The sequence below is a fragment of the Anabrus simplex genome, chromosome 1 (genome assembly GCF_040414725.1).
Source record: "Anabrus simplex isolate iqAnaSimp1 chromosome 1, ASM4041472v1, whole genome shotgun sequence".
Taxonomy (NCBI): Eukaryota; Metazoa; Arthropoda; class Insecta; order Orthoptera; family Tettigoniidae; genus Anabrus; species Anabrus simplex.
Genome location: NC_090265.1, coordinates 799467229 through 799491857, shown reverse-complemented (window position 1 = coordinate 799491857; position 24629 = coordinate 799467229). Strand labels below are relative to the sequence as shown.

At 37.7% G+C, this 24629-nt stretch overlaps 1 protein-coding gene across 6 annotated transcripts in view; it reads left to right on the top strand.

Annotated features, from left to right (window-relative positions):
• LOC136857549 (tectonin beta-propeller repeat-containing protein 2) overlaps window positions 1-24629 on the top strand; it is a 211956-nt gene that overhangs the window by 77442 nt on the left and 109885 nt on the right. For all 6 annotated transcript variants that reach the window (XM_067136303.2, XM_067136301.2, XM_067136304.2 and 3 more), the window contains 3 exons: window positions 9130-9436; window positions 10703-10941; window positions 23984-24224. In XM_067136303.2, the coding sequence (XP_066992404.2) occupies window positions 9130-9436; window positions 10703-10941; window positions 23984-24224 (787 nt within the window). The remainder of the gene's footprint in view (window positions 1-9129; window positions 9437-10702; window positions 10942-23983; window positions 24225-24629) is intronic.

The window sequence follows — 24629 nt, the reverse complement described above, 5'->3', positions numbered from 1 at the left end:
TCGTTATTATATGCACAAAGCCACACACAAGTTGCTGCTATCGCAGACGAGACAATTAATAATAATAATAATAATAAAAAATTACGTAACTGCCAAGCACTAAGAGATAAGCAACAATAATACGAAGATAAGAACCAGACTCCAAATCTCTCGCACTAGGGCTGTCCGAGAACCCTCGATTAAACCCAACATTGCAATAGCATAGTTGACATACAATCATGTTAAAATTAATGCGGGTTTACATATAAATAAAACAAGGATCTAGTTAAACGCCTGCAATAGAAATGAAAATAAACCAATCCAACCCAAAATATATATACCCCAAGAGAAATTAAAATTTACAAACTTATAATAATAAGAAGAAATTAAAAAAAAAAAAAAAGAGGTAGATGCTAGTGTAAGCGTAGTATTAACTCGAAAAACGGTCAAGAGAAGGCCAAAACACACAAAAGGAAGCAAGAATAAGATGAAATACCCAACACAAATAAACACGAATACTTGCACAAAACACGGCCATGATAGCGAACATTAATTAAGTTGAGTATATTAAAATATTAACCGCACACACAATAAAGACAGAGCACAGAAAAACGCTCGCAAATGCACAGAAAAACAGAATTAATACAAGGGAAAAACCAATTTAAATCCAAGCAACGGAGAATTTCAACGGTTACCTAAGCATGACAATGGCCTACACCATTGCACGCAACACTCACTTGAAGCAAGAACGCCACACCAGAAAACTTAGATACAATTCACATTCAAATTAAAATACAAATGAAATATATATAATACACACCAATAAAAATAATATTAACACAAATAATTCATAAAGCGTACTTGCAGGAAGGGCATTCATGCCTAGCCAACTCACTCGTGTTTCGAATTACACTACTGCACTTACCCGTAAGAAACTAAAATTAAATACTACATATCTGTACTCAAACAACTATTATAAAACAATAATAAAAGGTTAAAGGACACAATTTCCCAGGTGGGGTAGTTCTAGGCTTTAGCCTATGCCTGAAGGTAGATTCATTGTGTTAGCAGCGGCAACGCATACCATAGCTCCAGTCAACGTCTGCTTTCAAACAGTTTCAACCGTAGACAGGCACACTTCACTATCCGCCGCACGCGGCGACACAGTCTAGCATCAGTACACGCTCTGGCGGACACCGTCCAAACACACACTGCAGTTGCAATATACGCACACAGATGGTGTAGGAGTTCGTTTAGCAGAGTCCACCGTACGAATATATACACCACAGATAAAAAGAAATTCAGGATACTTAGGTACCGTAATGTCCCAGTAGCCACATATAGAATGAGTAGTTGACATGTAGACTAAATGCCCCGTGCACCCATGCACTTAAATTATCAGAGTCCACCAGATACGTAGTTTAGTCATACAGTTCGTCAAATAGTGTTGAATTCCAATCTCATATGGTTATTGTAATACCACAGCTCGGTATACAGGTACCAGGCCAAGAATGCAGACTTCAATAGCAGAATGCATAAATCACAAAAGATGAGCTGTGCCAAAAATGCACGCAATTCAATATATGTTGGGCAGACAGTTCGAACCAACTGTCTGCTGTCCTAAGAATGGTTTTCTATGGTTTCCCATTTTCACTTCCAGGCAAATGCCAGAACAGTTTCTATTCATAGGCCACGACAGACTCCTTCCACCTCCTTACCTAGTTTCATTCACCATCATTCATTTCATCTTCATTAGCTCCTCAACTGAAGTTGGCATCAGGGAGGGCATCCAGCTGTAAAAACATGCCATGTAAATTAATCTCATCTCATCCCCGACCCTGCATCAAGAAATGGGAGTAAGGGGTATACATACATTTTCATTCGTTCACTTAACATACCCTAACCAATTCAGATTTATTTTCCCTTTTTTATCACTCATTTTTTCCACCTTTATTTTTGTCCAAATATCTTAATATCCCAATCTAACAAAACTTGTTACATTATTTCAAGGCCTATTGTATACCTGTTATGGAAAATGCTTCTAAAATATGGAGATAATCAATATTGTAATAAGCCAGCTGAAGCAATTCTTGGAACTTGTGAGGTGCCATGTGAATGAATACTGTGATATCAGCAGTTCAAAATGTTCTTAACCCAAATGATGCCAAGCCAGAGATAATATATATAATTAATTAAAAACATTGTTACATGAAAGCATTCATACATATGAAAGCAGGGAAAATTAGATCAAAATAATTAACACTGTCAGTAATTACTCTATTGATCTAGTAATTAATTGAATAAATCCTAGTAAATTATTGATGTATGTAAATGATTACAATGTCAATTTTTAAGTGCTTATGAATACATTGATATTAGTGACTCAAAACAGTGTTTTAATCTTATTCTCTACTGAAGAGGGCAGTTGAAATTCATCTTGTTGACCCTACTCGTTGGTCAGTTGATGCCATTGTTAATGTGTGTAATTAGAATTTACCACAATAATCATAATTGTGCAAAAGGTGTTTTTATTACTTACACATAATCCCTTTTATCTTAAGGTAGCTGTATTCAAGATACGGCTTTCTTTTTGTTATCACAACCAATGTTTACGGTGATTTTAATAGGTGAAGTGTATTGTACCAGACCACTCAGTTTGCAAACAGGTACCTAACATTCCCATCATTACTCAGTATTGTGATGTATTCCAGTACCACCCTCTTCTTTGCTTGTAATCTTAGAGTACAAAATCTTGTTACATTTATCCTTGTCATTAACTTCAGGAGTTCATAGTTATGGTATTTGGACAAAGCTATACAGTATTTTGCTCTTGTTTTAGACCTCAGCTGCAATGTATTGCAGTGTTGGTTGCTATAGCCGTGCAGAATTGTTTTGACTGTTGCTGTCTCGTAGGCTAATACTCATTTGATGGGTTAAGATTTGTATTACTATGTTGACTTTCTGCTTTTTGTAAGTTGTGACTTTGCAAAATAGTATATTGCTTAAGAGATGATGATGATGATGATGAATGTTGTCTTTGACTGGGATTATAAGAAAATATTTTTTATGTATTATAAACTTTTGGAATGTCTTCTGTTGTTGTATGAGGGCTGTTTTTCAACCTCTGATGGGCTGTAAAAAAAAAAAAAAAAGATTGTCATGACAAAATTATTTTATTACTAAAAGTTTTGTAGTTCCATACTTATTTCTCTACATAATTGCCAAAACGATTTCGGCATTTGTCGTATAGTGATACCAGCTATCCAATGCCCTCTGCAAAGAAGTTTGCCACCAGTGAGGTGAGGTATGTCTGGACAGCCTCCTGAAGTTCTTCGTCGGTGGTGAAGCATTGACTGTCCGCCCAAACATACCGTAAATTGTTGAAAGAGGTGAAAATCAGTAGGTGCGACATGTGGAGTATATGCTGGATGGTCGAAAACTTCCCACTTGAATTGTTTGAGAAGGTCTCTCGTCATGTTGGCACAGTGCGGTCGAGCATTGTCGTGGATCAGAACCACGCTGGACGAGAGCATGCCTCTTCGTTTGTTTTGAATCGCTCTGCAGAGGTGATGTCAAGTTTCATAGTAAGCTTCCTTGTTATTGTTGTCCCCTGTTCCATAAAGTCCAACAACAAGACACCTTTATGATCCCAAAAATCAGTATCCATTGTTTTCCTGTTGTTCAATATGAATTTAAACTTTTTTGGCTTGTTTGGAGAAGGATGCATCCACTGCTTAGACTGTTCTTCGGTTTCTGGAGTGTCATACGAGACCCAGTTTCATCACCAGTAACAGTAGACTTTAAAAACTCTCCCCCCTCACTATGGTAACCTGTGAAAAATATTACGGCTGACACCATTCGCTAGGTTTGGTGATTGTAAGTAAACATTCTTGGGACCCAGCATGAACAAAGTTTCTGGTATCCCAAGTACAGAGAAGACCTTGAAATGTCTAGGATTGCTGTAAAAAGTTGACTGATCGTAAACCTCAGTTTGTCACAGACAAACTCATAAACACACTCAACCATGCGTATGGTAGCGACAGACTTGCATCCTTGACCGCCTTTGTCATGGATGTCTGTCTGCCCTTCTTTAAATTTCCAACAATCAGGTGAGTTGGCCATGCGGGTAGAGGCGCGCGGCTGTGAGCTTGCATCCGGGAGATACTGGGTTCGAATCCCACTGTTGGCAGCCTTGAAGATGGTTTACTGTGGTTTCCCATTTTCACACCGGGCAAATGTACCTTAATTAAGGCCACTGCCGCTTTTTCCAACTCCTAGGCCTATCCCCATCATCGCCATAAGACCTATCTGTGTCGGTGCAACGTAAAGCCCCTAGCAAAAAAAATTCCAACACCATTCCTGTGCACTACCATCACTCATACAGTTTTCACCATACACTATACTTGTTCTGCAATGGATTTCAGCAGCGCCCACACTTTGCAACTCATACTTGGCGGAAGTATCTATCTTAGCGGCAGTGTTCAATTGCCCATAGCTTGGCTATGACTGGCGCATTGCAACCGACAGTGGCGGAGGTTTTTGTTTTTGTTTTGTTTTTTTGCTTTACGTCGCACTGACACAGATAGGTTTTATGGCGACGATGGGACAGGGAAGGGCTAGGAGTGGGAAGGAAGCGGCCGTGGCCTTAATTAAGGTACAGCCCCAGCATTTGCCTTGTGTGAAAATGGGAAACCACGGAAAACCATTTTCAGGGCTGCCGACAGTGGGGTTCGAACCTACTATCTCTCGAATACTGGATACTGGCCGCACTTAAGCGACTGCAGCTATCGAGCTCGGTGGCAGAGGTTGTGAAGGGGATACTGCGCAATCGCATGGCGCGGTACACAGACCTGACTCATAACTATTTCTTGTTTACTTACGTGCATGATCATAGATTGAAAAGAAAACAGCCTTCGTACTATTGTTGAGAGATTATTTTTACCTCTTACAGTTCAGTGGTGTCCTTCCAAGAATTTACAGGATAATAACAGTAGGTGTGGCTAGATGTTGACTGACGCTGGTACACACAAATTGCTGCTCCCAAAATATACTGTACTTCATGACAAACTGTCCTTTTCATCAACAGGAGAGACAAAGGAACATCTTACAAAATATTATTTAATGAAATCAATAAATTGGGCATACTGATATACAGTAGATGTCCTTGTCGTACCTGCATGTTATAGCAAGTGCTGAAAGTAATGACTTTTCATCTGAGCTCACCAAGGAATTTCTGTGACAAGCATTGTAACTGGGCTTCAATAATATTTCATTTTCTAGCGCGTCAGATGTGCATGCATTGTTCCTGTAGACATTCTGTTCGAGATTACCCTACAAATAAGTCTCATACTCGGATCTGGTGAACAAGCTGACTACAAAACCCACATAATCACTGTCGCAGAAACTATTTCTAATTGCTTGTGTGGAATTTACATTGTACATGTGTCATAATGGTGATTATTTTATGAATGTATGTATCCACTAATATGAAGCCAAGCATGATCATGTATGATTAGAAGAGAAGGATCTTCTCTCTCCATCATGCAGAACCTTCAGCATCAAAATGGACAGAAACATTCTCTGCCGGCATTTTATATAGTGAGAATTTCAGAATTCAAAGCCATCTTAACATTGAGCCCACTGAAGTGCTTTTTTCCTGTGGTAGAAACTGAAAGGTTTAAAGAGACGTTCTGGAAGCTTTGGCTTGCGTCCCATAAAGCTCTTGTGTAAGGATTTGCCCATTACACAATCTAAGATGAAACCTGGTTCACACCATATTTTTAAAAAATCGTGAACATATTGATATACAGTAAAACCTCGTTAAGACATTTTCTGCAGGGGACAACAAAAAAGAATGTGTTAAGTGAGGAAACACACTACTGAATATACGACAAAAACTATCAACCAAAGATATAGAAACACTAAATATGATTTTTTCCAACATGAGGGCATTTTATCTCGTTTATCCGTGGGTAGGTACAGTGTAAACTATATCTACTATTATCTACAGATGAGAGGAAAGTATTAAAAGGTGTGAAAAACACGAGAGAACAATTATAAAAACCTTTTCCACTGGGACTTATAAAATAACAAGTGCAATGAAAGTTGTAAAAAACACCATACAAATAATATGAAAACCTGTGCACAGGGGCTAATAAAAATAAAGTATTATTGGAAATCACACTCTTTCTAAAATAAATGTTAGTAGAAGCCTTTTATTTCAGAGCAGTGGGTATTAAACATTATTCTCTGGTCACATATTTTGACAATGTATTGGAGGTCACTCGACAAGTGCAACTGGCAAGAATGACTCTGGCCGCCATTTTGTTTCAAACAAAACTTCGACCTTCTTGTGTGCCCGAGTCAAAACTCGAAGGTGCGAGTTCAACATTCGTGACCTCTGCGCACTTTTAGATGTGGACGCCAGTCCACTTTCTGACAGATTTTAATTTTGTCTTCATTAGTAAGGAATTTCACGGCTTTTTCCATGTCCATAACCAGACTATCATAAGACAAATATGCACCACGTTTATCAATTTCACACTACCATGTTCCTAATCCAGATGTAGGCTACCGTATCACACAACAAATATTCGCTACACTTCACTGTACCACTCAACAAAGAATAAATTTCTAACTTCTGAATGGAATGCGAAATACAAGCACAAATGGATTCACTGTGTTATTCAGCAGTCTTGCTGCTAACCGGCAAGCAAAACTGAACATTACTGAGGTTAACAACTTGCTCCCTGAAGTTGCAACTTATCCTGTGAAGTTCAAGAATTCAAAGCCTTTTCCTGTAATCACGCAACTGTGGCGACGGCTCTTACCCGAGAAATCCATTTCTTTCACAAGGGATGACAAATAAGATTTTCAGGGCTAGGAAAAGTATGATTGTACTAAGCAGTAATAGCAAAAATCTGTGACGCGATAAGTGAGGTATTTCTGTATAGATTTAATACAATGAGAATCTGGATTATAATTTACGTTGTGTTAAGCAGGAAAACGTATTAATGAGGAACACACTAATGAGGTTTCACTGTATCTCAGCAATAATATTCTTTGCTCAGTAGTGTATTCAACTATGATAACACCTAGTTACAACTATTTTCTCGTGTATCATACCCTAACAATTAAGTTACCTTCTCTGATTTGCTTTCATTGTTTTTGTTACCGTTTTTTTGTGGTAGTTATGCGTGAAAGAAGGTGCGGGTGTGAACGGGTCTCAAGCTACGAAATTATAGTGCATGTAAAATTAACAAGGTTATATTTTCTTTTCCAAATAAAGAAATAACAATCATGGCAGGTACAGAGTAGCAAGGCAATAGAATTACAATATTTACAGGATTTGGGCTTCGAGCCCCAGCCTCACACTTCTTGAGCAATTAGCCCAGTTTTACCCCAAACACAAGTTTCAACAGAGGGGCAGAAAACCCCATTCATGCCTAGGAGCACTTGCTCCAAAATACACAGTAAGGCCTCCAAGAGGCACGCAGAAAACAAAATTTTCGGGTAAAGAGCAACTTGCTCTCAAAATTCAGGCCTGTCAAAGGCCACACCTAATTCCACCTTCAAGCTGTCCTCCAAGGACCTATACACAGGGGTAAAATACCCAACCTACTGAGGTCTATTAAATGAGAAGAAGGTTAATTACATGACCTCTAAAATAACAATTAGAGAGGAGGCGATCTGCACTCCTAATGCATTTGTTTTTAAAACCTAATCTGGTTCTAGGCCACAAATGCAAGGGCTAATCCCATACTACAGAGGTGACTTTAGAAAAGAACAATTTGCTTTACGTTAACGAAGAATAGGTTGAGAAAAATAAGTTCACCTCAAAACAATATGATTGGGAGCTCGAGAGGGTTAAGCACTCTCTATCCCGATATGCAGTTTAAAGATAGAATAGATACATTTTAAGGAAGGTTACATAATGGAAAAACTTCGGACCCGCCCCGAGAGTTAGCTGAGCTAGCAAAGAAAGAAGTTATTAATCGGCCATTACCTTGTTGTTGACCGCTGCCGAAGAAAGAGGCGCTTCCCGCCCCCTGCTATGTACTTTACACACTGAAAGATGGAACAGAAGTGGCGCAGAGACCCTCAAATCAGCAGTTTATATACTCTCGCGGAAAGTTCGAGGCGTTTCAGGAAGGAAAACACCCGCCCACAATCTTTTTATTGGTGGATAACGAAAACCCCAACACAAGATGAAGAAGAAACACATTATTGGTGGAAAATTAATTTAAGAAATTCGGGATTGGCTAGATTCAAAACAAGGGGAAAGAAAGGGTTAATATTGCCAACTTAAACAATGACTGAAAGAAATTTAGCAAAGAACAAACTCTTGAAATTAAATTTTCTCCAAAAAAACAGTTCTTTCACTCCGCACTAGGGTGCACTATTGTTGATCTTCAGTAGTGTCCTCTAGAAGAGAAAGTTCACACTTCTTACTACAAGCAAAACAAAAATACGTCGAAAATGACACAGTTCAAAAACTCCAAAATTTCCAGGTAGTGACATCTTCTGAGAAAGTAGAAAATTAATACCGTAGATAAATTTCAGACTTCCTCCAGCAGAGGAGTTTCAACTGGCGCACATTTTAAATTAGCGGCGTGGAGGTGTACCGCCCGGTACAGTTTTAACTTGTTACAATTTAACTTTTAACATTAATCGTTGTATTTGCTGTCATGTGTTTTATATTTTAACTAGTCATAATTTAACATTTGTCTTATAGGTGCTACCATGTGTTATATATTGCCATTTGATAAGTTGTATTTTACTCAATTGATTAGTTGGCTGATGATGAAGCGCAATGAGCGTCGAAACTAGTACCAATTTTCTTTAAATGTTACGTGATATATATGCTCACATCAATAAAGATTCATGGTATTGAAAAGGTGGACCTTTAACATTTTGATTTTACTGTCCTCATCTTTCTCGCGCAAGAGCTTAGTTAAGCCCTGAGGGGTGAAGTGTGAGAAAGAATCAGCGTGAGCTTCCTGTCAGCACTCTATAAAGCACCTGCCATCATCATACCATAAACTGATGGATAAAGGACACTGTAATTTACTGATCTTGACTTTGCATATAGTGCTTTAGAAAGTTTATTCTTTCCCCTTGCAAAGATAATATTTAGGACAATTTTTCTAGGATACAATGCTGCAAGCTCATACTCACGTTCCTTTGATCAACCCAGCTCCTGCCCACGTGAAACAGGGCCGAGGTGAACACCAGTTTGGACCACTATTAGTCTTCAAGGAAAATCTCCTGCTCACATACAGCAGTGATGTGGTATACATCCTAAACCCTTCAGACATCAGTGTAGTAGCTATGATAGTGGACTTGCGTAAGGTGCTGGATGTTTCTGTCAGCAAGGATGAGATTTTTGTCCTAGAAGGTAATAGGAGTCTAATAAGGATAGCCAGTGTTCCTGAGAATGGTACTTCACAAGTTTCAGGTAAATCATTCTGCTAATATTTAGAATTATGTTTTAATTATATATTAAATATTATATATATATTTAAATATACTGGTGCTTGATTCCTGTATTTGATGTCCATTAATGTATAGAAGATGGTAAGGGATTTGGTATTTTTTCTCGCTCTCCCTTCCTTCTCTGAAGTCGGTGAACTTGGATCAGATAATGTTGAGGATACAGAATAGTACTTTTGAAAACAGATAGAAATCAACAACTTAACAGGTTAAAAAAAAAAATCAAGCTTCTAGCTTTATGTGACCCTTGCTGTCATAATCATGGCCACAAGACCTCCAGTTCTATGTGAAATCCAAACCATATACATTGGCCGGGATTCAAATGGTAGCCACCTGGGTGAGAAGGCAGTGATTATGCCCCTCCATTATTACGCCCGCACTTGCCAGACCTGTAGCTTAGACGCAAAATCGGGAGGTTATGGGTTCGGATCCCACTGGTGTTCGGTTAGCCATTTTTGTTCTGTACTTATCATCCCTTCAATGTGTACTATATGTACAGAACATGACCTAATAGGTTGAAATTTTATTTTGACAGTAGTTTGGTTTTAACTAAAGTTTAGTTTTTTTGCTTTACATCGTACCGGGCATCAGGTTTCTGGCAGCAGAACGTTATCACTTGACATGGGCCAAGTCCATTATCAGACTGTAGAGGAGAAATCCACAGGACGACACATTAGGTTTTTGAAGAGAATAAGATTAAATAAGAATGTAGTGCTTTCACAAGAAAAATTGTGTGTTTATTCATATGATTTATTCCATTCTTTAAAATATTTATCTATGCTGAAAATTGGCATGTTTCAATATAAATCATATGTTTAAAATTTTTCTTTATAACCGCGATGCTCTGGACCAAGACCAGCGCCGCTCCAGAGAATTGCAACATACAGTTCAGGAACATTTAAACATTCTTTTAATCTCTAATGTTGGTTCTCTCCGAGTTAGCAAGATTTATGTTTGGAATTTCTAGTTAGCAGGTTAAAGGTTCCTGTTTAGGCCTACTGATATAATAAGCAAAGATAAAATTCAGAGAAAGATCAAATGATTTGTAAAATAATTTTTTTTTAATAAAAAAGTGATGTTCCTGTCAGTTTTAGATTCTAGTGTAGATTGTTGTTTTAATCACATTCCAATGGAGTACTGTACAGGATTTCCCTTGTTTAATAATTTTGTGTATCATACATTACCATTCATGTGGCACATCTGTACATTTCTGGATTTTCTTTCCTTTCAGGATCCAAATTGGAGCAACATCAGCCAGATGGACCTTTCATGTCTATTCCTGTTTCTTTGTCAGACATGTCTGTTGCCTCTTCACTTCGAGGTCTCACATCAAAGTTCAAAGACACTGCCATCCCATTCCATCTGTTTAGTCAGGAGAGTATAGAGGAGCAATGTACGTGGAACCCAGTAGTGACTGCTGATGAGGCTGTGGAGTTGCCACCAATTGTAGCTCTTCCTGTTGAAGATTTGGTATGTTAGAAAACTCACTTGATCTCACCTCTTTAATCTTCGTGTATAACTTCATGCAATGACATAACGTGCTTTAAAGAGAAACTAGTATAAAACTGCCACTGCATTTGGGTCACTTAGCTGTCAGCTTGCATCATGTTCGATCTCCACTGTTGGCAGCCTTGGAGATAAACATATACAATTGTTAAGGATCCACCAATTCAATACACTGTTTAATCAGATAAAAGACATCACCTGACAGAAATTAACATTTAAATTGTTAAAAAGAGAACAATGGGAATTATCCATAGGGTAACTACAGTAATGCAAGACCCATTAAAATTGTGGAATGAAGCACCAAATTAAAATACATGAAATACGAGTAGAAAGTACATCTATCGAGTCATAAAACATCAAATATTTTTGCGTGGCAAACTATTCACATGAAAGTCTTAAAATTGTTCGTTGACATGTTAATACTGTTGATCAAATGATTGTTAAAAAAAAAAAGTGATGTTCCTTTCAGTTCCTTTCAACTGATGATGTAATGGGGAAACCAAAGACACTGTGCATTAACATATCAATGAACAATTTTAACCTTTAGCTTAGAGGGCAGAATTTAATACAGTGAAACCTCGTTAGGGCGTTCCTTATGAACACATTTTCCGGCTTAGCACATCGTAAATTTGAAGTCCCAATTCTCATCATATTATATCTATTTAAAAATACCTCGCTTATCACGTCTCGAATTTTTGCTAGTACCGCTTGGGATATTTTTCCTAGCCGTGAAAATGTTATTTGTCATCCCTTGTGAAATCATAGATAATAAATTTCAAATTAATCTGTATTGAAGAGCTATATACTATAAAACAAAAGCTAAAGGTTTCCACCTATTCAATACTGTTTGTTGTAACCTTAAAAGAGTTACATATATTTGTTGAAACTAGTTTCGGTCTTACCAGAGACAATCATCAGTCAAAATCAAAGTAAAGGCAAGACATAAATAAATAAATAAATAAATAAATAAATTATATATATAATATGCAGTAAGCATGAAATTCAAGACAAGTGAAAGGAGAATGATTTCCAACTTGGCTAAGAGGCTTTGCTGCAGTTGCATGATAATGGCAAAAGGCCTTCAGTGTTCTCCCCAGAAATTTTTGTCAGCCGGGTGGCAGGAATGAGTAGCCTGGCGGGGAATACTGCACTGCATAAAAAAAAATCAATGTATTGATTTCAGGGCATTAACAATATCAGAGAGGTAGACATTAACGGCAGAATTGAATTGAACCATGTTATCACGAACAAGACATAACAGAGGAATTTGAACTTGTAGTGTTCTACTGCTCGTTCATAATCATTTAACACCAGGAACCATTCGGTTGATGTGCAGTGCCAAACGTCATGCAGAATCGAATGTTCACATACGATTCCACACTAATACAGACACTGCTCACGCACGATACAGCGTGATAGTCAAGCTAAACATTTAGAATTTTATGTAATAGACACAATAATGAAGATTTATCATTTAGAGTGTTTACGTTTCAATTTAGAGCACAATATGTATTAATATGATGTAATTTGCACATATCTAGGTTTTAGCCGGGCGGTCTGTAAAACCGGCCCATTAAAAAGGTCCTGTGGAGAACACTGGCCTTGAATTCTTGAACTTCACAGGATGAGTTGCACCTTTGGCAAATCCTCGGTTTTGCTTGCTGGTTAGCAGTGAAACTACAGAATAACACTATGAGCCTGTTTAGGCTTGTATTTCGCATTCCATTCAGAAGTTTTAAATGTATTTCGTGTTTAGTTGTACAGTGAAGGGTAGCGCATATTTGTCACACGATAGCCTACATCTGGAACATAATCGTGTGATGTTGACCAGCATGGTGCATATTTATCTTGTGATATTCTAATTATGGATAGGGAAAAAGTTGTGAAATTCCTCACTAATGAAGACAAAATTAAAGTCTGTCAGCAAGTCAACTGGCATCCACATCTTCAAGCGGGCGGAGCTGGTGTGAATGTTGAAACTCGCACCTTTCAGTTTCGACTCGATCACTCGAATAGGTCTTGGTCAGTCCAGGTTTTGTTTGATTCAAAATGGCGGCTAAAGTCATTCTGGTGGTGGTGCAGTCGCTCATGGCCGTGCATAACCTCCAATTTATTGTCTATGTGTGTGACCAGAAAAATAATGTTTAATAACTAACTGGTCTGAAATAAGAAGGCTTCTACTCCCACCATACCACCCATACCCATAGAACCATACGACAGCATCATTGTCCCCAAAATTTCTGGCTACCGCCATATAGCACCATACGCCAAGGGGTTCAATGGTATAGGACCTTTTCAGTCAAGAGCCACCTCATCTAGAAAGCGAAGAAAAATGAACTTCAAAGTGATGGGTGAACAAAAGCTCTTTTGACCATGCAAGGATCAACTGCACTCGACCGTTCCATAGAATCAAACCAACAACCTCCCAGGCCCATGGTGCGTTTGCGGCATAAGATCTAAATACAACACTAAACTAACTTAAAGGCATAAATGAACGGAGGAAAAATTAGGATGCATTTTTACGGCAAAATGATGAGCAAAGTTTAAAAACCTAATTATTATACCTTGATAAACACAATATTAATTGAATAATTGTACAATAATAAAAACAAATATACAATGTTCGATTAACTAAATACAAATTTGGATATGTCACTCATTGAAAAGTTTTACAATTCATTATATTTAATCGTTTAATCAGTTCATTGATCCTTTCCTTTTTTGACATGACAATTAGTACACCTATTTCATTATTAATTTCAATGCTTGTTAAGTACAGAAATATCCTTGTAAATGTGACGGTTCTCATTACAAGCTTTTTTCACTATTAGAAGAAGCTCATTATCTATGGTGAAATCGGAGACAACTTGGAGCAGTCGCCTAACTAACTATACTACTAATTAATAAACAAAAGAATAAGCTAACACTAGTTGGCAAAATCACAACCTACAAATAAAATTAGACAGATGTCGGGTCCGGAATCAAACCCATATCGCAATGAACCCGTTGACAAAATGACAAGACAGAACCCGTTCTCGAATTCATACAGGAAAAAAAAAAAAAAAAAACATTAAACACGTCTCAAAAAGCGTATTCAAAAATTATGTTCACAACCTTTTATCAACAGAAGTATAAGCAATAAACACATGCAACTCTCTGTACAACAAAGAAATTTAACTTGTCTGTGACAAAAATCGAGGGTCTGCCTTGGACTTCGAACCGGTGGTCTCCAGGATGCCACCGGCAAACGGATCTCTAAATATTCCCCATCTCAATTATTTATAAGAACAACAAACAATACAATACTGGCGTTCCAGTTATTTAATTTCTTTACAGAAGTAAACATGAATGAGTTAAATAGAAATCCTCTAAATGCAATCGCATTTATGTGAAACCCCAAGCATTCAGTCTTCGTGGACAAGCTTGAACAATACTCTTGACAGTGTCCCTTCTAACAAGGGAGTGCTAACGCACCCTTTTAAAATCATAAATTATACAGCGCAGAACCACACCTAGAAATGGCTGTCCGGATCGCTCCTTTTAAATATAATCAAGGCGAGACTAAACGTCTCCCTGAGAAAAACATATATATATCATTATTATTTATAAATTTCATTTTCCGTATTGACAGATTCAAAGTATAGATAAGAAAAGTGTTTTTCCACCAATCAATACACAATTTATTTTAAATAGATTAAACTAGTACCGGTTTCGGCTCTTTAATGGCCATCATCAGCTAGTACATGATTTGTTTCCAGCCATTAGACAATTCACAAGTTGTTATTGTATTAGACATCCGGATGTCTAATGGGGGATGGAAATGTATACAGTAGCATGTAATTAAAATATCAGTAGTCAAGGTAAAAAGTTACAATAAGTTAGAACATAAGTATGTAGGACATATTAAAACATATGGGCCATAATATAAAACACTTAAAAAAAGTTTTAACACATTAAAATTTGGTAAGTATAGGTAGATACTTATTAAAAAAATTTAGTTCATGTTACATAGATTCCATTCTTCTATCTTCTGTGTAGTTCCTTTGTTAAAATCAACATAACTTAAACATATATAATAAACATATATAATCATATGGTGGCGTAAATTTTCACATGTTGAAATTTTATAAACGATTAGAATTTTGGCAGAGGTCTTTTATGAAAACATATGACATGCCGAGGTTTCTTTTACTAATTATTATGCATATCTCGAAATCTTACAATACAAATCAGACTTGCACATTGGCATTACCGTCTTTTGGCCATTTTTAGTGGGCGGAGTTATTACTATAGATTTTCTTTCCTTGTCATTTGTCATAGCTCGCCCTCTTTCTGGGGATTTTTCCAGCTATGACGGACTCATGTTTACACCACCAAGTTGGAGGTGTTGTGCAAACTGATGCAACCTAATGCAACTTTACTCTAATATGGACAAGGGAGCTTGACAAAAGTTTCCACCGCCTAAATCAATTTTTAATTTATTATGTGTCTATGACCAATACGGTCACACTACTAACAGTTGTTTTAGATAGTGTGATTTGCAATAATACTTTCATATTTTTATGAGAACCATTCAAATGTTTTCATATTTGTTGTTTGGTGTTTTTAACTCTTTTCAGTGCACTGTTATTTTTTAAGCCCCAACAGAATATGTTTTCATATTTGTTCTCTCATGTTTCTCACAACTTTTAATACTTTCCCATAGAGTTTTCACTGTACCCGCGGATATACGACGTAAAATCCCATAATATCGGGAAAAAAATTGTATCTTTTTCCATATCTTTGTTGGATAGTTTGTATTTGTGTATTCAGTAGTACGTTTTCTTGCTTAACACATTCTTTTTCCTTGTCCCCTGCAGAAACGTCTTAATGAGGTTTTACTGTACCTGTATATTAAATCCCATAATAGGTTGCCTGTGAGCGGAATTTAATATATTAATGGGTTATGCATTAGTTACCCTATGGATATTTTAATTCCCATTGTTCTCTTTTTAATAATCTAAATGTAATAATGGTTTGGTACTTATGTAGCTGAAGATGTCCACCAGGTGGATGAAACATGTACTGATAATTTCTGTCAGGCGATGTATTTTATCTGATTAAGTAGTGTATTGACTTGGTGGATCCTTAACAATAGTACAGTAGAAGTCCGCTATAGCGAGTACGGCATATAACGAGAACTCCGTTATAGCGACGACTTTTTTCTGTCCCTTCAAAATTCCTATATTAAACTGTGTATCGTCCTTCGGTTACAGCGAGAACCCTATCACTGGCGCATCCATTATTACGAGCGATTAGGCGCACCCGATTTTTTCTGTTACCGATATTTATGCACCCCAGCGATGATATTGCATGCGATCAATTACCTTCGTTTCCTCGCTATGTGCACTAGCGATTTCTCTCGTCAACATTCGAAGGCGATGTCGGAGTCGATTAGTAATAACCATCGACAGCTGTTCCGTAAAGAAAATTCGAAATGAAAGAGAACATATTTTTGTAATAAATGCATAAATAACGTGTCCGATAACGGTTGTTAAAAATTAAGGCTGACTAAACGACAGCTTAATTTTGAGGCTAAATACTGCAATTAAGTAAGAATGGGATACACCTCGAGATATGGCAGAGTGCTTAATTGATTTCATACGTTAGTTTGTATTTTGTCGCATCTGGTTAAATTACGGAAAGGCTATTATGAAAATTTATAGCGAGAAAGGTATAATTTCTCTACCGGCGCTTGAAGTGTGTTTTCATCATACGTTTAGTACAGTTAAGTTAGGATACGTAACGCTGTTTGAATAAGAAAACTGAAATGTTTGCAACAAAATGCGAACGATCATCTTCAGTACGGTATAGTTTTCTCACTTTGTGCATTTGCGAGCTCTCTCGTTGACATTCAAAGGCAATGTTGGAGTTGATTAGTAATACCCATCGACTGCTGTTCTCTAAAGAAAATTCAAAATGAAAAAGAGGATAGCACGTTTTCGTAATAAATGCGTAAATGACGTGGCTGATAGCAGTTGTTAACTCGTAAAATTAAAGACTGAATAAACGATACCTTAATTTTAATGTTATATACGGAAATTACGTAAGAATGTCATACACCTCAAGATATGGCAGAGTACATCACTGATTTCAGAGGATATTTCATATCTTCTCGCGTCTAGTTACGGCTATTTACATGTAGGCCTAAATTTTTCGCGAGGAGGTTATTTCACAATTAAGTATTTATTTATTTTCCACCTAGTCGATACAATGATTGCTTAAGGCAACTTTTAATGGTCAAAAGTGGTACATGTTTCGTATATTATCAACATCTTCAGCCACATAACACTGTTTAGATGAAAAATATATAAAATTGACAAAGTAATGCTTTAGATGAAGTGTCCTTAAAATTAACATAAGACTTCATCTAAAGCATTACTTTGTCAATTTTATATATTTTTCATCTAAACAGTGTTATGTGGCTGAAGATGTTGATAATATACGAAACATGTACCACTTTTGACCATTAAAAGTTGCCTTAAGCAATCATTGTATCGACTAGGTGGAAAATAAATAAATACTTAATTGTGAATCTATTGAAGTGCGATACGGACCATGAAGCTGATTTTAGGAGGTTATTTCTCGAGATGCGTTTCAAATACGTTTTCATGATAGGCTACATATACGGTTAGGTTAGGTGACGCTGTTTGAAGAAGAAAGCTCAGGTGTTTGCCACAGAAATCTCTGGAGTGATACCGTATTTCTCCAAATCCAAGACTTTTTTTCTCAGAATCTCATGCGAAAACTCAAAGCTCATTGCATTCGCAGCCTAATAGTAAGTTAATGGTTACCACTGGCAACTACCGCGATAACCACGCTGCTGCTTTTCACACACGCACAGAACTCATTGACAATAAACGACCGCCTCTTTACTACACATCGCTACCGGTTGTACAGTGTACAGTGCCTGTGTGTTTCTCAAATCTGCAGAATGGCATCAAAACATGCGACCCTTCGAATTCTTAGAAAAGCCATGGCTACTCAGTGGCAGAGTCATAACGTGTCTATTGCACTTGACGCTTAGTAAAATTAAGGTTTATAAACAGCAGGAATATTTTTGTAATGGATAGTCGTATTGTAAAGATATGTGGAAAAGGTATTGCCGGCAAATTTTCAACAGGTTCTAGTCGATATTATGATGCCAAGTTTATGTTTATTAAACACTCGGAAATGTAGAATAATTGTGCAGCCACAAGAAAATACGGCATAGGCCTAACTAAAGCCAATATTTGGCGTTAGCGTGAAGACAAAAAATGCGTACCGGTACTGTACAAAAAATTGCATTCAGTGGTCGCAACAAGGACGCTTTAAAGTTGATGATGAAATTGTGACGTATGTGCACAAAAAACACAAGGGCGCAATAAACTCGTTCGTTGACTTTCAACGTTCGCGATTAGGCCTATAAATCGCTAGCCGTTGAATTTGGCCGCACCCGACAAGCGAGACGTGCGTGTAGCGGTAGCCGGTTATATCTGACGCTGCATAAAAGTAACAGTTTTATAGATAGCAAGAATAATTTCCTGATGGTTCGTTGTATTGTAGAGACGCATGGAATAGGTATTGCAAGAAAATTTTCAACGAGTTGTCTTCGGTATTATTATGCCAATGTTAAGTTAATGGTCCTTAAACCCGTGGAAATAAAGAATAATTGTGCAGCCGCAAAAAAATGAAATACGGCGTGACGAAAGTAAATGTTCGGCGTCTAAAAATGCGTAGGCTTGTATGATTTTACAAACTTCTTTTTGAGCCTGATTTAAATTTTTTCAGAATGAAATTAAACATACACTTTCACGTAGTATTGGATTACGACAAATAGCAAACAAGTAAATCGTAGTGTGGATATCATCTGCGGAAATGCAAGTTTTGAACAAACTGATTGCCATTTCATACCGACTTTAAAGTGCATGAAGGGTTTTCCGACTTTTATACAAAAATCGGATATAACGACAATCCGTTATAGCGAGTAAATTTTTCGCTGTTATGAATTATCACTATAACGGACTTCTACTGTATATGTTTAGTGACATCAATACAGAACCAATATTAAACTTTTAGTATGTAGCGTTGAAGATGATTTTCCTTACTTAAGGACTGTCGCTTCCTTCCCAGTCCTAGCCCTTTCCTATCCCATTGTTGCCATAAAATCTGTCCATGTTGGTGTGACGTAAGACAAATAGCCAAAAAAGAAAAGAAAATTTAAACCTTCCTGATAAGAGATTACTAAGAAGAAACAAATTATAATGTAGAATTTCAGCCATGGAAGACATTGCTGTCTACATACTTCTCCACATATATTATTTATTGTCTTTTATATGTGATGGATACTGGTTGTTTCAAATATGCAACAAGAACATCACAAGTTATTCAAGCGTACACCGGTTGTGTGGTCAGTTTTGATGCGCCTGGATTATAAACAGGTAACAAAAACTATGCCTTTTATTGTACTATAGTATACAGATAATGTGAATGAAGTGCAGTTGAAATATGCAATTTTGATCACATCGAATCCTGGGCAGTTTCTGAGTGATCTTGAGAATCAGATTAAGTTCTCGGAAAAAAGGCTTTTGGGAAAAATTTTACCAATTTGTACTCAGCAGCTGCGAATATCCAACCCATCAGTTGATGCCCCTGAAATAAATGATAATATTCATATTAGACTGCATTGGCATTGTAAACATTTCAATGTTACAACTACTTTTAAGTAGCCCTTCTCACCCTTATCCAAGGAGCTCCTGGGTCGGTCTGTGTATCATTGACCTCCATTCGCATCTTACACTTCTGTGGAGACAAAAGAGATTCCTTTGTTTCCGGTGTACTCTTTATATCTTTCTTCTGATCCTCTCTGACTGAGCAGAGTTACCGGCTGTGGTATGGAGTGGACCGTACAGCCAGCAAATCAATGCTGAGTGTTGGGCAGTGGTAAATTACCTGACTCTCTAAAGGGGCCAACAGCTTTAGGAGGAATAGCTCCTTTAGTTGTGTGCTGGTCCTCCGAAATAGCACTGACGTCCAGCAGGCAACGTATGTTCTCCAAAAGGCTTATGTGCTGCAGGATACAGGCAGCCTCCTTGAAACCTGGCAGTTAGGTATAAAATGCTTTTGGATATGGTGAGCCCACGGTATATGAAGCATCCAGTAGCTCTCATCAGGATAAAATGACACAAACGGGATCGGTGCCACACATTTATAGCAATGAGAAGGCTTGGTGCGATGATGCTGCTCTTGCCTTGCCTCTCAGCTTGGTGTTACAGAACAGGAATATGTTGCATTCAATAAGGATCCAACTTTTCATCCAATTGTTTCCTGGTAGATTTATAGGTTTCATGGCACATGATCACAAGCTTGTCACTTAAAACTACTGAGAACAGCGCATTTACTAGACTAGTTTTTGTTTTATACATCAGGCTCATTATCTTACAAAACTAAGAAATACTGTCCTGAGAGCATAATTTACAACGAATTGTGTGATTTGTTAGGTTAAGTATATATATATATATATTATAATGCATTAGTGGAAGTGTATTTCCAAATTACAGATGGATGTTCAAAAATGCTGTGATGACTAGACTATTACAAGAATGAAGATATGCACATTTAAAAATGCATTCTTTTTACTGTCCATCCCCATTTAAAATGTGGATACATTTCCCAAAATTATTACAGTCCAGAGAGTAAGTGCTGATATTAATCAAAGAAATTAATTTTTAAGAATGAATTGTTAAACTGTTCTGTAATTGCATACTTGTATGTGTTAATTTATGAAGTATTTCTCTTACATGACAGCATACAGTTGATAATGCAAATAATCTCTCGGCAACTGTTAAATCTAGAGTGAAATGCAGTAAAATCTCGTTAAGACGTTTCTGCAGGGGACAAGGAAGAGGAACGTGTTAAGCGAGAAAACGTACTACTGAATACACAAATAAAAACTATCCAACAGGAGTATGGAAACACTACATAAGATGTTTTCTCTTTCTAAAACAGATGTTAGTGGAAGCCTTTTATTTTGGACCAGTAGGTTATTACACATTATTTTTCTTGTCACACACTTAGACACTGAGTTGGAGGTTATACATGGCCATGTGCGACTGCAACAGACCGACTTTGGCTGCCATTTTGAATCAAACAAAACTTCGACCGACCAAGTCCGATTCGAGTGATCGAGTCCAAACTGGAAGGTGCGAGTTTCAGATTCATACCACCTCTGCGCGCTTAAAGATGTAGATGTCACTCGACTTGCCAACAGACTTTAATTTTTTTTCATTAATAAGGAATTTCCTGACTTTTTCCGTATCCATAATTAGGCTATTACAAGACAAATATGCACCAGGCTGGTCAACTTCACATTATTATGTTCCAGATGTAGGCTATTGCGTAACAAATATTCGCTACCCGTCACGGTACAACTAAACACGAAATATATTTCTAACTTCTGAATGGAATGCAAAATACTACCACAAACAGGCTCATTGTGTTATTCTGCAGTTTCACTGCTAACCGGCAAACAAGGCTAATGGCTTGCTCCCCAAAGGTGCAATTTATCCTGTGAAGTTCAAGAATTCAAGGCCTTTTTCCAGTTATCACACAACTGCAGCGAGGGCTCTTACCTGAGTTGGAAATCATGTTCTTTGCACAAGGGATGACATTATTTTAAGGGCTAGGAAAAATGTGATTGTATTAAGCGGTAATAGCGAAAATTCATGACGTGATAAGTGAGATTTTTTATGTTGATTTAATATGATGATAATCGGGACTACGAATTTACAACATGCTAAGCAGGAAAACTTGGTAATGAGGAACGCACTAACGAGGCTTCAATGTATTTTTCATTGTAAAGATCTGAATTTAATGGAGATACATTATAGAGGAATTTACAGTGGAACCTCGATTCTCCGTTTTTGGAGGGACCACCGTAAAAGAACGTACAACACGGTAAAACATAAAATTTGGGAATGAATGAACCATGAACAATTTGGCTAAACATCACCAAAAAAAAAAAAAAGAAATATGTATACTTAAAATCTTACAAACACCTCTAAAACAAACCAAACTACACCCCCAATGGGCCTTCCACCTACCAAGCGACCGCTGCTCGGTCCGAACGCCTGCAGATTACGAGGCGACGCATGGTCAGTGTGACGAATCCTCTCGGCCGTTATTCCTGGCTCTCTAGACTGGGATCGCCATCTCACCATTAAATAGTGCCTCAATTAAAGGTAATCGTAGAACGAGTGAACCTGGAACCAGCCCTCATATCCAGGTAAAAGTGCCTGACCTGGCCGGAAATCGAACCTGGGTCCTCCGTGTGAGAGGCAGGCAAGTTCGACCGCGGGGCCAGCTTCAAACATTAATTACTGGTACGCGACTTAAGTCTCGCAACTTTACATTCATTTTTACCGGGGAAACTTCGTCGGTTTCCTCTGAAAACGTCTCTCAGTCCAGCAACTTTGATCGGTCAAACTGTTTGGAAAACCTAATAACATCAAGCCAAACAATCGACCACAAGTATTTTTTAATTCTCTAATCTAATAAAATAAAGCACACTGGATACAAAAGCGCCCAACATGATGGCAAAATCCTTTTTTCTTTAAATCTTCCATTGCAATTTGATCACCGGTATACTGTTCGTAGTCAGTTTGTGGAAATCTTGTACTGCGCAAATTAGGTCTACGACCTACATCGACTTTTAAAGGTTATGTTGAACTCGAGAATATTGTTTCGAATGCAAGTATCGATTCTCAAGTTTTCGAATGCATTATATTCAATTATGTTCGTCACTAATCACGATTAAATTGGTAAGAGAAAAAGTATCATCAAAACTTCCGAATTTATGGTTATTAGTGACCTGGAGCTCAGCTGAAAAACGCGCTCTGCTGTCCGAGTCGGTACGAGTGCGAAATGATGCAAAGGTTTTTACATGTAACGTGCGCAAATAAAACGACTGCGGTTTTAACATTTTAACAGAATAACGTGAAATTCCTAGTCTTACATTAGGACCAAAACAGTAATATGCAATCCCAAAACCTCCCATGGCTTTATGTATGTAAGGTGCAACAACTGTTCTGGTCTCGATAACGTAATCGTATACGATAATATTAAAATACTAAATTTGTGTTAGTTAAGGAGGAGCAGTTTAGATTCCTGCCTGAAAGCTCAGTGACTATACAGTGCCCTGAGGGAAGTGCCGAAAACCTGTTTGGTGATACACTGGGGGGGGGGGGGAAGTTAACATCTAACCCTGGACATAATGTAGACGCTTTGCAAGTACGAACATTTGACAAAACTCGTTCCGTCTTCAAGTAGAGCTGTCGAAATGCGCTCTGTCTCCTTCCAATTGTTGTGGACCCTCTCTGCTTTATGATTTCAATTCTCTAAACAATACCACCTGAATGCGATGCTTAAGATGGTCCCTTATGCAAGTTCACCGCCGATCGCTTTTCTGCTTCCTCAAAATACCGCAATGACTGGACGTTAACACCAAGATCCACAAGTATGCCGTAGCCGTCCTTTCGTGAGATACAGTTTCTTCAAAAACGCGTGATCAAGGATTTAGCGTTGATGGGACTGAAGTTTCTGAACGGTTGATACGGGAAATCGTTTTTTCGAGGATCGCATAATGCGGGATTTTTACAATGTGATTTAATTAGGATGCTCGCGGGACCTCGTAATTTGAACGGATATTTACGGGAAAACATAGTTTCCAGGAACGTATAATCGAGGTTCTACTGTAATGATAAACAAGAAAAGGAACACGTATAGGACAAACACGACGACGTGTGGGAAGAGGGAGCACACAAAGAGGGTACATGGATGAACATAAAAACACAAAAGGACAAAGATAATCTCCACATCGTCACAAATAGATAGGCTGTCCTCATCTATTCCAGTCCTTCTAAATCCCTCTCTTCTCAGCCCCCAATGACCTTTTTTCTGCTTAACTTCATTATTTCTTGTTATTCTACAGACTGGTCTAACTGTGGAGAAGGGCACTTTTGATGAGAACAAAGTTTACAAGGAAGTTTATAACCGCTCTCAGTGGAGCAGCATCAATAGCCGTCGAGGTTCAAGTGTGTCTCGAGACAGTTCCAGGGCTGAGTTGCTGGAGAAAATTGGAGAACAACAATTTGAAGAAGTTGTTTTCAAACCAAAGCACAAACGGAAGAAAAAGAAAAGAACAGCATCAAAACCTAAACATCTAGTATCAGGTTAGTATTTTATAAGAAATAAGTGACCTGTCCTAGTTAGCACTGGAGCAGTTTTGAATTTATAGTGATAACCCTTCTAAGTTTTTCTCGTAGACAACATCCGTTGTTTTTCCTCTTTATGTATTTACGTAGCTCAGTGTGATGTTTTTCCAAGGCTCTTCTGGTCGCCTGCCTACTTTTATCCCCCTGTGATATTTAACCCTTACCCCTGTATGTTGGGAGAGCCTTGAAATGATATTCCCTTTCCAGTTGCGTGTCGGGCAAGTATTAACTATAGCTGAAAGTTTAGAAATCTCTTTAAACATACAAGTAATAGTTACATTTTCCTTTGACTTTTTTTTTTTTTACACAACTTGCTTTACGTCGCACCGACACAGATAGTTCTTATGGTGACGGTGGAATAGG